General features: G+C 44.2%; 1 protein-coding gene across 5 annotated transcripts; it reads left to right on the top strand.

Moving 5' to 3' along the window:
- Nucleotides 1-4,932: 4,932 nt before the first annotated feature.
- On the top strand, nt 4,933-13,510 carry LOC101170982 (lysosome-associated membrane glycoprotein 1). 5 transcript variants are annotated; one of them, XM_078936576.1, is made up of 8 exons: nt 4,957-5,113; nt 7,404-7,510; nt 7,640-7,668; nt 7,738-7,900; nt 8,167-8,286; nt 9,675-9,738; nt 10,051-10,221; nt 11,674-13,510. In XM_078936576.1, the coding sequence occupies exons 1-8, from the start codon at nt 4,996-4,998 to the stop codon at nt 11,811-11,813; spliced, it is 912 nt and encodes a 303-aa protein (XP_078792702.1). In that variant the 5' UTR covers nt 4,957-4,995; the 3' UTR covers nt 11,814-13,510. The 5 variants fall into 5 exon arrangements, with proteins under 5 accessions (XP_020556418.2, XP_078792702.1, XP_078792700.1 ...); XM_078936574.1 differs by lacking the exon at nt 7,640-7,668 and having other exon boundaries at nt 7,688-7,900; XM_078936573.1 differs by having other exon boundaries at nt 7,640-7,900.
- Nucleotides 13,511-15,325: the final 1,815 nt, after the last annotated feature.

Here is a 15,325-nt window from a genome sequence, read left to right as displayed (position 1 = left end):
AGACGTCCTCTCTGCTCCTGTACCTGACCGTAGACCTCCTCTCTACTCCTGTACCTGACCGTAGACCTCCTCTCTGCTCCTGTTCCTGTACCTGACCGTAGACCTCCTCTCTACTCCTCCTCCTACACCTGACCGTAGACCTCCTCTCTACTCCTGTACCTGACTGTAGACATCCTTTCTGCTCCTGTTCCTGTACCAGACTGTAGACCCTCCTCTCTGCTCCTCCTCCTACACCTGACCAAAGACCTTCTCTCTACTCCTCCTCCTACACCTGACCGTAGACCTCCTCTCTACTCCTGCTCCTGTACCTGACCATAGACCTCCTCTCTACTCCTAGACCTGACCGTAGACCTCCTCTCTGCTCCTTCTCCTGTACCTGACGGTAGACCTCCTCTCTACTCCTGCTCCTGTACCTGACCATAGACCTCCTCTCTACTCCTGTACCTGACCGTAGACCTCCTCCCTGCTCCTGCTCCTGTACCTGACCGTAGACCTCCTCTCTGCTCATACTCCTACACCTGACCGTAGACCTCCTCTCTGCTCATGCTCCTACACCTGACCATAGACCTCCTCTCTACTCCTGTACCTGACTGTAGACCTCCTTTCTGCTCCTGCTCCTGTACCTGACCGTAGACCTCCTCTCTGCTCATGCTCCTACACCTGACCGTAGACCTCCTCTCTACTCCTGTACCTGACCGTAGACCTCCTCCCTGCTCCTGCTCCTGTACCTGACCATAGACCTCCTCTCTACTCCTGTACCTGACCGTAGACCTCCTCCCTGCTCCTGCTCCTACACCTGACCGTAGACCTCCTCTCTGCTCCTTCTCCTGTACCAGACCGTACACCTCCTCTCTACTCCTGCTCCTGTACCTGACCATAGACCTCCTCTCTACTCCTGTACCTGACCGTAGACCTCCTCCCTGCTCCTGCTCCTGTACCTGACCGTAGACCTCCTCTCTGCTCATACTCCTACACCTGACCGTAGACCTCCTCTCTGCTCATGCTCCTACACCTGACCATAGACCTCCTCTCTACTCCTGTACCTGACTGTAGACCTCCTCTCTGCTCCTGTACCTGACCGTAGACCTCCTCTCTGCTCATGCTCCTGTACCTGACCATAGACCTCCTCTCTGCTCCTGTACCTGACCGTAGACCTCCTCTCTGCTCATGCTCCTACACCTGACCGTAGACCTCCTCTCTGCTCCTTCTCCTGTACCTGACGGTAGACCTCCTCTCTGCTCATGCTCCTACACCTGACCATAGACCTCCTCTCTACTCCTGTACCTGACTGTAGACCTCCTCTCTGCTCCTGCTCCTGTACATGACCGTAGACCTCCTCTCTGCTCATGCTCCAACACCTGACCGTAGACGTCCTCTCTGCTCCTGTACCTGACCGTAGACCTCCTCTCTACTCCTGTACCTGACCGTAGACCCTCCTCTCTGCTCCTGTTCCTGTACCTGACCGTAGACCTCCTCTCTACTCCTCCTCCTACACCTGACCGTAGACCTCCTCTCTACTCCTGCTCCTGTACCTGACCATAGACCTCCTCTCTACTCCTCTACCTGACCGTAGACCTCCTCCCTGCTCCTGCTCCTACACCTGACCGTAGACCTCCTCTCTGCTCCTTCTCCTGTACCAGACCGTACACTTCCTCTCTACTCCTGCTCCTGTACCTGACCATAGACCTCCTCTCTACTCCTGTACCTGACCGTAGACCTCCTCCCTGCTCCTGCTCCTGTACCTGACCGTAGACCTCCTCTCTGCTCATACTCCTACACCTGACCGTAGACCTCCTCTCTGCTCATGCTCCTACACCTGACCATAGACCTCCTCTCTACTCCTGTACCTGACTGTAGACCTCCTCTCTGCTCCTGTACCTGACCGTAGACCTCCTCTCTGCTCATGCTCCTACACCTGACCGTAGACCTCCTCTCTGCTCCTTCTCCTGTACCTGACGGTAGACCTCCTCTCTGCTCATGCTCCTACACCTGACCATAGACCTCCTCTCTACTCCTGTACCTGACTGTAGACCTCCTCTCTGCTCCTGTACCTGACCGTAGACCTCCTCTCTGCTCATGCTCCTACACCTGACCGTAGACCTCCTCTCTGCTCCTGCTCCTGTACATGACCGTAGACCTCCTCTCTGCTCATGCTCCAACACCTGACCGTAGACGTCCTCTCTACTCCTGTACCTGACCGTAGACCTCCTCTCTGCTCCTGTTCCTGTACCTGACCGTAGACCTCCTCTCTACTCCTGTACCTGACTGTAGACATCCTCTCTGCTCCTGTTCCTGTACCAGACTGTAGACCCTCCTCTCTGCTCCTCCTCCTACACCTGACCAAAGACTTTCTCTCTACTCCTCCTCCTACACCTGACCGTAGACCTCCTCTCTACTCCTGCTCCTGTACCTGACCATAGACCTCCTCTCTACTCCTGTACCTGACCGTAGACCTCCTCTCTGCTCATACTCCTACACCTGACCGTAGACCTCCTCTCTGCTCCTTCTCCTGTACCTGACGGTAGACCTCCTCTCTACTCCTGTACCTGACCGTAGACCTCCTCTCTGCTCCTGTACCTGACCGTAGACCTCCTCTCTGCCCCTCTACCTGACCGTTGATCCTGCCTCTGGTCATCTGGCGCCCCCAGCCGTCCCCGAACTCCATCTGGATGAAGGTCATTTGCTGGACAATTTAAATATGTAGTTGTAGAGTTAGAGAAGCTAATTCTCTCTCAGTGTTCTGGTTCATCGCCTGTCTGTCCTGGGGGAGGATCCCTCCTTCATGTGGACACCCCTGAGGTTTTTTCTTTTTTTCTGGAATCTTCTTTTTTTTTTAGTTTTTCCTAAAAGGGAGGGTCTAAAGGCAGAGATGACCAGTTTAGTTTAGTCTGTTTAGTTAGTTTAGTTTAATTCTATGTCTTCATGATGGTTTTGATTGTATGTTTACTTTACAATTACCGGTACGAAACCCATTGAGACGACTGTTGTTGTGAATTTGGTCTATACAAATAAAATTCAATTGAATTGAATTGGTCCATGATGTATTTGTGTAGCACCTTTCACAGACAGAGGTCACAAGGTGCTTCACAGGTTAGAATACATATACGTAAGAACATAAAAACATAAAAGACAAAAAATATATGCCATGTAGAACAATCATCCCAAACCCAATAAAAACAGTTTAGTTTAAAATGCTTTGCAACAATAAAAAGTTTTTAATTGACTTTTAAAAGAATTAACAGAGAGTACCCCTAACATGTTTATCAATCATCTAAAATAATTTAGAGAACTGATAAACTGCGCTTTGAACAAAGCTGTACATGTGACAGACGTTTGCGTCTGTGGCTTTGAGTATTGCTTCGTTAGTTAACATACGTACAAAATAAATATGTTTAGTCATTACAAGCTGGCTTTGCTGTATCTAAAGGAAAAGTTCTTATCTTGATTTCCACGAGACGTTTAAAAAACAGAAACTGCATTAGTCTCAACAAGTTTTCCATAAATGGCTGTCCTGAAATATTATGCAATCCTAGCCCCAGTGCTATCCTAGGCACTTTACCATTGGGAGTGGGGTCATCTAGACCCACTAGACCAGGGGTGGCCAACCCTGGTCCTCAAGAGCCTCAACCCTGCCTGTTTTCCAGCTCTCCCTCACCACCTTGCTGTTGATTAGCTGACTCAAGTGATTTCACATCCTGATTGACTGAACACACCTGATTCAGGTTATCAGCATCAAGCAGTCCATGGAGAGCTGGAAACAGGCAGGGTTGAGGCCCTTGAGGACCAGGCTTGCCCCCCCCCGGACTAAACAGTGCTCTGAACCTTTTTTCTTCAATGATTTGTGATCTTCACTGGTGTCCATGGATTCCATGAAATCTTTCCACCTTTATCCACCTTTGTCATGGTAGGGAGAACATGGCAATGGAAGGGGGGGTCATAGGATAGCACAAGGGTTAATTTACAGAGCAGCTGCTTTCACAGCCGGCTGTGAAACTGTTGAACGAATGACACAGATATTCCACAAAGTCTCCAAAAAGGTGAGCTGGTTGCTTCAGAGTTTCGTTTCGTTTTCCTGACTCAAACAAGGACATGTGACCCGCCTCTGGAGGCTCTCTCATAGGTTTCATTTCCTGACATTTGGCGGCTGTTGGAAAGCTGTAATGTTCGTCGGTGCTGCACCACTACACTACTGCTTCCTTAGGGTCCTTTCAAAATAAAATGTCAAGCACCCGCTGGTTTTTAGTGTGTCAACTAGACAGTAAAAAAGTATTGGTCTAATTCAACTATTAAGTACATCTGTTTTATGTTATTCGTAAGGCTTTTTGTTAGTTTAAAATTTTTCATGTTTTATGTCAATAGTTGAAGAATTCCAAATTACTTGTGATATTAATCCACCTTCTTTCCCCTAAAGAAAAACTTTTGTCTTAAGCTCAGAGGTCCTGCTAAAATGAGGTGATTTGTGTCCCCATGTGATCCTTTAAAACTCTTTTATTTCTTTGCTTATAGGGGGTGGCAGCATTTGAGCTAAGAGAACAGATCTTCTTGTATTAGCCCGTGTTAAATGTAACAAATATACATGTTTTATTGCACAGCAACAAAGCTGGATTGACTTGTAGCCACCAGCTGGTTTTTGATGGTTTTACATTTAGAATTCCCAGCTGGATAGATTCCTCCACTAAATCCGTTTAATCCCTTTAACGGTCATGGGGTTGCTGGAGCCTATCCTGGCCACAGTTGGGGTCTCCCAGTCCTTCACAGGGCCCACTGGAAGTGATAGATACATTTGGCAGAAGGCTCAGATATGATTGTCTCATCCAGTAACAGAAATCCCAGTAAGTGGCTCCTGCTTGTTTAGTGCCAGGGGCCTGAAGCGGCATCAAACCCACCACAAGCGTCTGGAAATCCCCCCCCGTGCCGGTGCATCAGCAGCAGCTCTTATTTTCAAAGGTCAGCTGTTGAACTTCCCTCTCATTGCCGCTCCCGACAGAGCTATGCATGTCTTATAGGTGGAGCTGGAGCCCTGCTGCTCATAGTGCAGAGGGAAGAGTCTGTCTGACAGGAACCATGCAGAAAGCAGCGGCGCTGATCTTCATAACTATCTGTGCTCTTTCAGGTAAGAGCTTTTCACAGCGTCCACCAAAAAGAAGCCAACAGAGTTTAGAACTTGTGATGAGGAACCAAAAAGTTACAGAAGAATGAATATTCTAAATCCAGGACTACTTTACATATGTAAATAAATGAGCAGGATTTATGGAAAACCTGTGGATGCTGGAGTGTTTTTTCAGTGATTATGCCGGTAAATTGGTTTCCTGATGACTAAAGGAGGCATGTGAGGTTCAGACCAGGCCTCACTTTAACTTCCTGGATTGTTTCAGGAACAAAAATTTCCGCCGTCAACCATTTCAGGCCTGAGTCACATGTCTGCCAGCAGGCAGGAGTTGCTTTTGTAGGCCACAGATCCTGTTTTTGAGTGAGAGGTCATGGCACCTGTCCAGATTCACTGCACGGTATGGTTTGCCTTTGAAATAGATGCATCTTTTAGGAAACGTGTTCAACCCCCAGATTGTTTTTTACATCCTAAACTATGTCAGATTGTTTATTTGAGGGACCAAGCTGCTTAGTGAAAAACTTGGTCTGACTAGCCGTGTAGATTTAGTTTCACAACCTGCTTCGTTGGACCGTTTCTGTCAAAGCGACATTTCCTAGACTATCCCTCTTTTGTTGCAACAGTGGTGGAGTATTTCCGGTCATGTTTAGGTCCGGTGGCGATGGCTGAGTCAGCAAAGGGCGACATCCCTCATGTGACCCTTAGTTGCATGTCAACCCCGCAACACTAATGTGACAACCACAGCTCCCGCTTCCCCCAGAAACTAAGTCAAGGTCACAGTCAGGCGCCAGAAACCCGACACTCCAGGAAGCGGAGGAATCAAAGTATATGGCAGCAGCACAGAGACTTTCATTTTCTAGCCATGTTGTTTGAACATGCAAATGATGTCAACCAGAACTGGACGTGTTCGGATATAATGATGTGTTTTTTTAGTGCATCAGGGATGGAGATGATTGTTTCTGTCACAAGACTACAGAATCCACCTGACCTGACATTATATTTTTGAGAATGGAAATAACGGAGACACGCCTGATTGTGAGACTGGCCGTCTTCGCTTCCCTCATTTCTTGAAGGAGCAGAGAGTTACTGTCCCGGCGGGTTCAGAAACCCATTGGGGGGGTCACCCAGCCATAGATTTGAACCTCCCAGTCGAGGCAGACACTCTACCTCTAGGCCACCAATCCACAGTGTTGGGGGTAATGAATTACAAAGTAATAAAGTACTGTAATTTAATTTCCTTTCCTAGTAAGCGAATTACAGTTCAGTAATGACATTACAATGACTAGACTGCCGAAGCCCTCAGTACTTCATGACAGACATTTTGGTGCACTGAAACCATGACAGGAGACTACTACAACAAATGAATTTGTGTGAACAGTCGGCTCTGACATTTGTGTCTCTGTGAAATGACAGAAACGGATATTAATAAGTAGAAAACAGAGTTACTGACGCACCGAGGCAGAGCTGGAGATTGGTCAAAGTCGGAGGATAAGACGGGAAATATGGACGTGTGGGTAGGACATGTTGGAATTATTTCCAATTTCTCGAAAACAAAGGTAAAAATATTTCATTTAAGAGGACGTGATGTTCTGGAGGTGAACGGCTTTTCCCTGCTGTAGCGTCCATGAGCAACCTCTCTATACTTTATGTACTGTACAGTGTACATTTTCTCACGTTGATGTGTTGACATGAAGGAGGTGATGCTAAAAAAAGTGTATCGCCTTTCTGTGGCCTCTGTGCTTTTATTTTGTAGATTTTACGAAGTGATTGTTTTTGTGCGATTCATTGGAGATTTTGTCTGTGAGCAGAGAAAATAAGACTTTAAGTAGTGAATTACTTTTTACTTTGGGGAATCAGTATAGTAATTTAAATACAATTTCCTCCAGTATCTAAAGTAATCAAATTACTCCAACGCTGCCAAACCCTTCTATTTGAGGACATAGTGTACATCTGTGATTGGTTGTAGGGCTGAATACGATTCATTTTGATGTCAGGGGATTTTACAGATAGGTTAAAGTAATCTATGCATACACAAAAACGGTTCGTCATTAAAGTCTGACTTCTTATTTCTAATTTTGTGGCTGGTAGAGCTCATTTTGCTGCAATGCTGAAGCTCTAGAGTAGGTCCTAGTCCCACCCACCAACGCTACCCTGGAACAACTTCTTAGTCTTATCAGTCAATAATTACGAAATAAAAATCAAACTTAGTTCAGGCCACTTTAAGTTTGGGGTTTTTAGATGATGCAAATGTTCTTCTCATTGTAAAAAACATGTTTTCTGTCTTTCTTGAATGAAGCACCGTCATGGGTCGAAGGCATCAGGAGATCCAAACCTTCTGCATCAGTGGGCCCCGCCCAACAGTTTGGTTCCACTTCCCCAACACCTTCAGCCAACACCACCACCACAACACTTAAACCCACCACCACCACCACAACACTTAAACCCACCACCACCACCACAACACTTAAACCCACCACCACCACCACAACACTTAAACCCAACACCACCACCACAACACCTAAACCCACCACCCCAACACCTAAACCCAACACCACCACCACAACACTTAAACCCACCACCCCAACACCTAAACCCAACACCACCACCACAACACCTAAACCCACCACCACCACACCTAAACCCACCACCACAACACCTAAACCCACCACAACCACACCTCCTTCAACAACTCCCTCAACCAACTTGACAGTTGGAAACTACAATCTGACACTCAAAGGACAGATATGTCTGATGGCCCTGATGACTCTACAGATCCGACTCACAACTGAACAGGTACATTTTAAATTACTTTCATCTTCTTTCTGATTTCATGAACTGCTTTTCCTTGTCATGTGAGATTTCTTGACTGTTTCTGTGTCGGACAAAACATAAACCTCAGTTTAGGCTGAATGCTTGGAAGGATTGTCCTTCAAAGACTGGTTTAATGACAACATATTGACGACTTTCAGCAGTTACTGCTGGCTTAACAGCATTTATTTTGAGTTAAATTTGGGTTTCTGTAAAGAAGTATTAATTGTATTTCTTATTTTTTGTTTCAGGCTAACGGGACTTTTATTGTTCAGCCATCAAAGACGAAAGCTACTGGTGAATGCGCGGAAACGAATGCCAAATTAACCCTCACTTTCCAGGAAGGCTACATATATTTCCACTTTAACAAGGTGCTTTATGTTTAGTTTTGATACAAATGTTCAATGTTTTCTGTCTGTGAGCCCTGCTTAACACCATATGTATAGATAATTATTTGGAGACAAAGCTCAGTCACATGACGGGTTGGAATACCATTTAAAAGTTCTATATCCTGCTTTTCTTAAGCCTTTCAGGCTAATCTATATCCATGTATATTATAATTTATGACCTTTGGCACACTAAAGAAAGATTTTTATATGAAATATGAGTTATTTTCAGCTCATTTTACTACCCGAAAGTAAGACGACTCAATCTCTGAGGCTCCGCCTTCCTCTCCTTGTGGGTGCCGCCCATTTCACGACATCATCCTCCGCAGTGTGTCTGCGTTTCTCCCATGAAAACAAAAAACATTTGAACTTTTGCAAAGATGGATGTTCATAATGTTCATATAAAATAAAAGCGTTTAGCCGATCACTGCTAGCTCCATGGAGAAAGTGGGCTAGTCTGTTAGCCTGGGGGCGGAGCTGGCAGAGATTATTTTTCCTGCAAGGGGCGGTCCCTCACTTTGTGATGTCACAATGTGAGGACCCGCTGGTTTTCGTGGATTGGCAGGGGCTGGTGCTCAGAGAGCAGGTTTTTAGAGGAATAGTCAGATCAAAGTTGGACTTTCTAATCCACTTAAGAGTTCATATAAGTTGATTTTGCATGATATGGGCCTTTTAAGTGTGAGGTCTGAGAATTTGGGAGTCGAGTTCAGCGTCTCAGCTGTTCTGGGGACTGCACTCATCTAGACAGAGATCATGGATATTGATCCTTGCTGGAGCCATTCACCCAATGCAGGACTCCCATCTCTGAGTGTTTACGGATCATGGGCTCCACTGATGCCTTCTTCTTACACTCATACACACATGAATGTATGTATACATGACAATGAGACGGCAAATATCCTGTGGGACTTTGAGATAGGATGGTGATGGAGAACCAACCAGACATTGTAGTGGTGGATAAAGAACAGAGGAAAGCCGTTGTGGTGGATGTGGCAGTGCCAAGCGATGGGAACATCAGGAAGAAGGAACATGAGAAACTGGAGAAATACCAGGGACTCAGAGAAGAACTGGAGAAAGCCTGGAAAGTGAAGGTGACAGTGGTGCCTGTGGTAATTGGAGCACTGGGGGCAGTAACCCCCAAGAGATACCTGGAAAGACCTCAGACCTCTCAGTCCAGAAAAGAACAGGAACAGCTAAGATACTGCAGGACCCTCAAGCTCCCAGGCCTCTGGTAGAGGACCCCAGCTTGGAGGAGAAACCAGCTGTGAGAAGGGAATTATTTGTTAAGGGAATTACCCGGTATTGATTTAACGTGCTTTTGATTTTCTGAGAATGACAACGTCACTAACTGTTTCTCCCTCTACTCTCCTCAGAGTGAAGACATGGTCTACGCTGACACTCTGTCTTTCAGCCTCAACTACCCCTTCGAGAAAGGAGGTAGGTCACCTTAGTTTGGATTTGTTATTCTGGTCACTGCTGAGGAACTGGCTTTGAGCAAACATTTACGAGAAGCCTTTATTTAAAGAAACAAATGCTTCCGTAATGCTGTTCTTCTCGACAAAACCACAAAGAGAACCAACCTGTTTGGTTATTTCTGAGCATGTGGTTCCAGCGTAGCATCAACCTGTTTTTCAACAGTGGAGTGTGACTAGTTTTTTCATACTAGTGACCTTATGCAACCTGTTTTCTTTCACTGAAAACTGTGTTCCCTTTGACAAGACTGCAGTATCCTCTGCTCCCCTGTTGCAGCTAAACTGCCATACACTGCCTCCAACCAGTCCTTGCATCTGTTCTCTGCACGGACCGGACACTCGTACTCCTGCAAGAGTCAGTCTGTTGACATGGGCAAAGGACTGTATCTGGATGTGACTCAAACTCGACTGCAGGCCATTGGTCTACAGAACGCCAACTTTGGCAAACGTGAGTATCACGGATGAAAACCCAAACAAAGAATCAGTTTCTGTTAGTTAGACCATAGCAAACCACTGTTGTACTGAGCTGCTCCTATTTTTAGTTATTTCATTTCCACAAGAAAACATTAAAGCGATACAGGACACCTTCTGCAGGGGAAATGAAAGTGAGCCGAATGAAGAAAAGTGTATTTTTCTGCCCGGTTACATGCATACATTCAATAAAGGAGCAAAAGGTATAAAAAGTAACCACAGTACATAAACATCAAAAACATAGTTGAAAGTAACACAAAAACTAAGAGAATTTCCAGACATCTTCTTTTTTTAACTTTTCTTCACCACTACTATAATTAATTAACTATAATTTTGGTTATATTTTTGTAGTAGTTCAAGATCTTTTTGTAAACTGTTGTTGTATTTTATTTTGCAGACAATTTTGATGAGTTTGGTCCATTCATTTTAGAATACTTAGGTTAACTAATCCATTACATTTTAATATTTTCAACATGCTGATTAATTGATTATGGATCTTTATCGTTACAGACAGAAATAATTCTTGCTGCTGCACATTTCAATGCAGTAGTTCATGTGTGGAACAACCAATTAATTGTCTAATAAATACAAAGCTTTGCTGTTGACTTTATGGAGACTTCCAACCACTTTTGCTAATTTCGTTTTGATAATATGAGGTCTACGAAGTGATAATCGTCAACGTCAAAATGTAATTTCCTTTTCTCTGTTGATTTTAGTCTATTGAAACCAAATATTCAGATCTGTGTTCCTATTACTTAATACCATGAGGGATGTTGTTTCACAGTCCAGTGATCATTTATTTACAGCAAACCACTTTTTCCTGATTTGCAACTCTGCTTGAACCACCTCCTTCATGTCTTCTGAATTATCACCAACGTCAAAAAAAGTTGTATCATCTGCAAATAAGATACTTTTTGGGTTTTTTGACACTCGTTTAGCCTAAACTACCCCTTTGAGAAAGGGGGTGGGTCACAATAATGACGATAACCAGTTTCTAGTGTTCTCTTCTTGGTTGTTGCTCATCATCGAACTGCCAGATACTACTTTTGATCATATAATCACCTGTGTACACGGAGTTTTACCTCTGCTATCATTCCAGTAAAGTTTCTTCATTCTGGCTCATAAGTAGAATAGTTTTGCATAGTTAGCATAAACTCGGCTGTGTTAAGATACTTGATGAGAAGCCAAGCCCTCTGCAGGTCAGGCCAGAGCGGCCTGGAAGCACCTGCAGGTTTGTGATTGCATTCGCTTGAAAGAAACTCTAACCTACTTTCCTGACGGTTTTATCTGTTTGCACAGTGATGAAAGCTTGAGCAGAAGCGACATTAGACTATTCATCTCTGTGACCTGTTCAACATTTGTTTTAACATGGCCGTGTTGCATTAAGCGAGCTTTCACTGAACTGTTGGCGTTTTCTTGCTTTTTCCAGCGGACGCCTGCCCTGCCGACCAGCCGGACTATCGGGTCGCCATCGCGGTGGGCGTGACCCTGCTGATACTCATTGTGGTGGTGATAATTGTGTACTTTCTGGGTCGCAGAAGGAGGACGGAAGGCTACCAGTCTCTTTAAGCAGGAGGCGGCGGGCCGGAGTTTTACGAAGATACCTACTCTCCTATTGTGGCTTTTCTGAGCTTGACCGTAGCCCCAAGAGGACATTTTTACAAACCCACACGTTAGTCCTGTTTTTTTTTCTTCCCCAGCTCCCATCCACAGAGACTGAAAAGTGCCATTTAAAGAATTGCAGTTAATGAGCTCATGAGCACTTTACTCCCCAAAGTCCAGCCTCAGGTTATTGTCTGCTGGTTGTTTGGTCCAAAAATGTCATTTTATCTTAAACAAGAAGGCAGGGGATCGCTTTTAGATCTACATCTTCAGATATTAATACAAATAAACCACTAGAAGAAAGTTCTAAGATAATATAACACAACCTGTGGTAACCTCTTCTAATTGTTCTTCTTGAGGTTATTTTTTGCCCAACAGGTTTCCAATGAGGCTGAACAGACGGGTTTAAAAGGCTCATTTAAAAAAAAACAACAACAAACCCCCACGATTAAAAATGGGAATCTTTGTTTTGCCTCACAGTTGGGTGGAAATGCTAAATAACTGACTGGAGACACTAAATATTTCCATAAACTGACTCAGTCTTGATGTCACGAAGCAGCCAGGGGATTTAACTTTTGTCTTAAAATAGTTAAAAGTTGTTTTTTATAAATTCCAATGAAATGTTCTTCCCAAAATTCTTTTAATTTGAAATGTAGAATTATGTACTGGCTAAGTAGAAACCAACGGAAGACTACTTTTTTACAGCTCTTTTATTATTACTGATTAATCAGAAATATTTTGTTAATCTTGGAAATGTTTTCCTTCTGCTGCACATGCTTTATTGAATGATAACGGGTATGAATACGTAAGGGATTTTGCTTCCATATTTCCACTGCTGTTCCTCAGCCTTTGTCTTTGTCAGAGCTGCGTGTCTCTAACTGTGGTGTTCTCAAATCATGCACTGGTTTCGAGGGATTGTAAGGGATGATTGAAATTATGATTCAGACCAATAATTCAGAAGCAGGAACGTTTCTCAGACTTTCAGTTTCTTGTAAAAACATCAGAAGCTGCCCCCTGCTGGTCATTGGAAAGGCTCCATTCTGACATTGTTGCTCTGAATCTTTGAAGTAACTATTAATCTCTGTTTTTTAAATCTTCCTTTTCTTGTAAAGTGTGAATATTTTACTGTCAATTAAGGAATCTTTCTTGTTTTCAGTGATCTAGCTTTAGCTTCAGTAGAAACTCTTGCTCACCTGTGCAACAAAAGCAGAATCAAATGTGCCTTATTTCAACTTTGACCTCAACATGAATCCAATGTGGCAGGGAATCCGCTGCAGACGCCCATTTGGCATTTTTAATGGCTGGTCTGTGGCGTCACGACACAACATTAAGAGTTTTGAAAAAAGAACAAAAAAGGGAATCACTTTTGCTGCGTCGGAAATAAAAGGAAGTAGTTATAAATGAACTATTCCAGAACAGATAGTGAATGGATTTTTAAAGGAATAATTTTATATTTTTGTTTAAGAAAGGGAAGAACAGATTAAAAAGTGAACAAATATCTATATTTGTGCTTAGAAGTTCTAATAAATTCACTCAACTGAATTTGCTGTTTTCTCAAAAGACGTATGGTACAGAAAGGAGGACATGAAGTGTACAGTCTGCAGTAACTTTGTATTTGATTACTTCAATGCTTTTTACTGACTTCCAATAAAAATGTTTCTAAAGGTTTGTGTCTGCTGACCTTTGTTAGGTGAAAACGTGCAAGAAAAGGAATGAATGCATTTAAAACCTTCTGCACCAACATCAGAACAAGTCCCAGTGAAGGACGCATGAATGATTTAGAGAGGAAAACCAAAGCTGAATTTACCTGGAAACCTTGGTTTTTACCCTCATCTGCAGTACAGACCACACCTTCCCATTAATTTGAACGGGGAGGTGTCCAGTCCAAACCTTTGGTCTGTAAAACAGGGAGGCTTTGAAGCAGCAGTTCAGACCACAGATAGACTCAACCAACATTCTTCTCAGTGGGACGGGGCTCACTGAGACCAAAGGTGAAACGCTCAGACATGTGAGAAGACACATCCGTCCACCTCAACTAGAGACGGTCAGGACGGTTCAAAGACCTGCAGCCACGGCTGGTGAGGCCTCAGCAATCAGGAGAGAGAGGTCATGGAGGGAGGGATGGGTGGGTGGACACCAATCTATTTTATTGAGTTGCAGCACCACAAAGGAAAAATTGTCCCTCTAATTTTTCTTTCTGGCCCTCAGCGAATCAAACATGGAGAATTTTCCCTCTCTAGTCAACTGCTCTCTGATTGGTCAGACCGCTCTACATGTGATGCATTCACTAAAGCTGGTAAAATACAAATCTGCCGTCATCATTAAGGCTGTAGGACGGTTCTGGGGCAACAAACATTTGGGGCTTGATGAGAAATACCGGGGGCTAAAGGCAGGAACGCTCAGACCAGGCGACGCCCTCCGTGATGAGCAAAATGCCTGAGTCCTCTGTTAAAAAAGCATTTTCACTGGAATAGGCCTTAATGCAGAAGGAACCCTTGTGCTATCCTAGGCACTTTAACATTAGGAGTGGGGTCATCTAGACCCAAAGTCTGAGTCAGTCTGAGTCCTTTTAGCTTCATTATTGCTAGGATTATTAGCAAGTGTCTGTTTGCTCACAAGTTTCTAAATTCAATTTTCAATTTTTTCAATTCAATTCAATTTTATTTGTATAGCCCAAAATCACAACAACAGTCGTCTCGATGGGCTTCGAAGTAAAACATAAAATCAAAAGGATCACGAATACAAAGAGTTCAATAGGAAAATACTAAAATGAACTAACAAACTGACTAAGCTATACTGGCATCCCTGCCCTTAGACCCCCCTTCTCGGTAAGGAAAAACTCCCAAAAAAACCGGATTCCGGAAAAAACGAAGAAACCTCAGGGGTGCCCACATGAAGGAGGGATCCTCCCCCAGGACGGACAGGCGATTTACCAGAATTCTTAGAGAAGAATTAACTTATCTAAATCTACAACTACATATATAAAAGTCCAGCAGACGAGCTTCATCCAGCCGTGGTTGGGGGGACAGTCAAAGGCGCGAGTCGAGCCGGAGACAGGAACCACAGCCAGGTGTAGGAGCAGGAGCAAAGGCGAGGTAAACGGTCAGGAACTGGAGCACGGATGAACCAACTGGAGTCTGGAAGCACTCCCACTCCCCAGGAGGGGAGAGGAAAAGAGGGACAATACATGAATCACTGCACCAAACAGAGGCATGGAGAACTAAATGATGAATAATGATCAAGAATAGAGGAGAGGAAGGGTAGAAGTAAAAAAGGAAAGAGGACAGAACCCCAGAGCACCATAGTTACCCCAGCTTCAACTTCTAGCAGCCTTTTAAAAGAAATAGTTATTATTAAGTTTAATTTAAACAAACTAACATTAAGTTAAATAATCTCTGAATACTAACTAGTCTGACAATAAGCCTGTCCAAAGAGGAATGTTTTCAGTCTAGCTTTGAATGTAGAAACTGAGTCGGCCT

The sequence above is a fragment of the Oryzias latipes genome, chromosome 18, assembly GCF_053564925.1.
Source record: "Oryzias latipes strain Hd-rR chromosome 18, Olatipes_Hd-rR_3.1".
Lineage (NCBI taxonomy): Eukaryota > Metazoa > Chordata > Actinopteri > Beloniformes > Adrianichthyidae > Oryzias > Oryzias latipes.
Note: the sequence above shows the minus strand (reverse complement) of the source record. Positions and strands in the feature narration are given on the sequence as shown.

Coding starts and splice junctions, on each gene's coding strand:
- LOC101170982 (XM_020700759.3), top strand. CDS start 4,996: ATGTCTTATAGGTGGAGCTGGAGCCCTGCTGCTCATAGTGCAGAGGGA. Junction 5,114..7,403: donor AACTATCTGTGCTCTTTCAG/GTAAGAGCTTTT, acceptor TCTTGAATGAAG/CACCGTCATGGGTCGAAGGC. Junction 7,901..8,166: donor TCCGACTCACAACTGAACAG/GTACATTTTAAA, acceptor TTTTTGTTTCAG/GCTAACGGGACTTTTATTGT.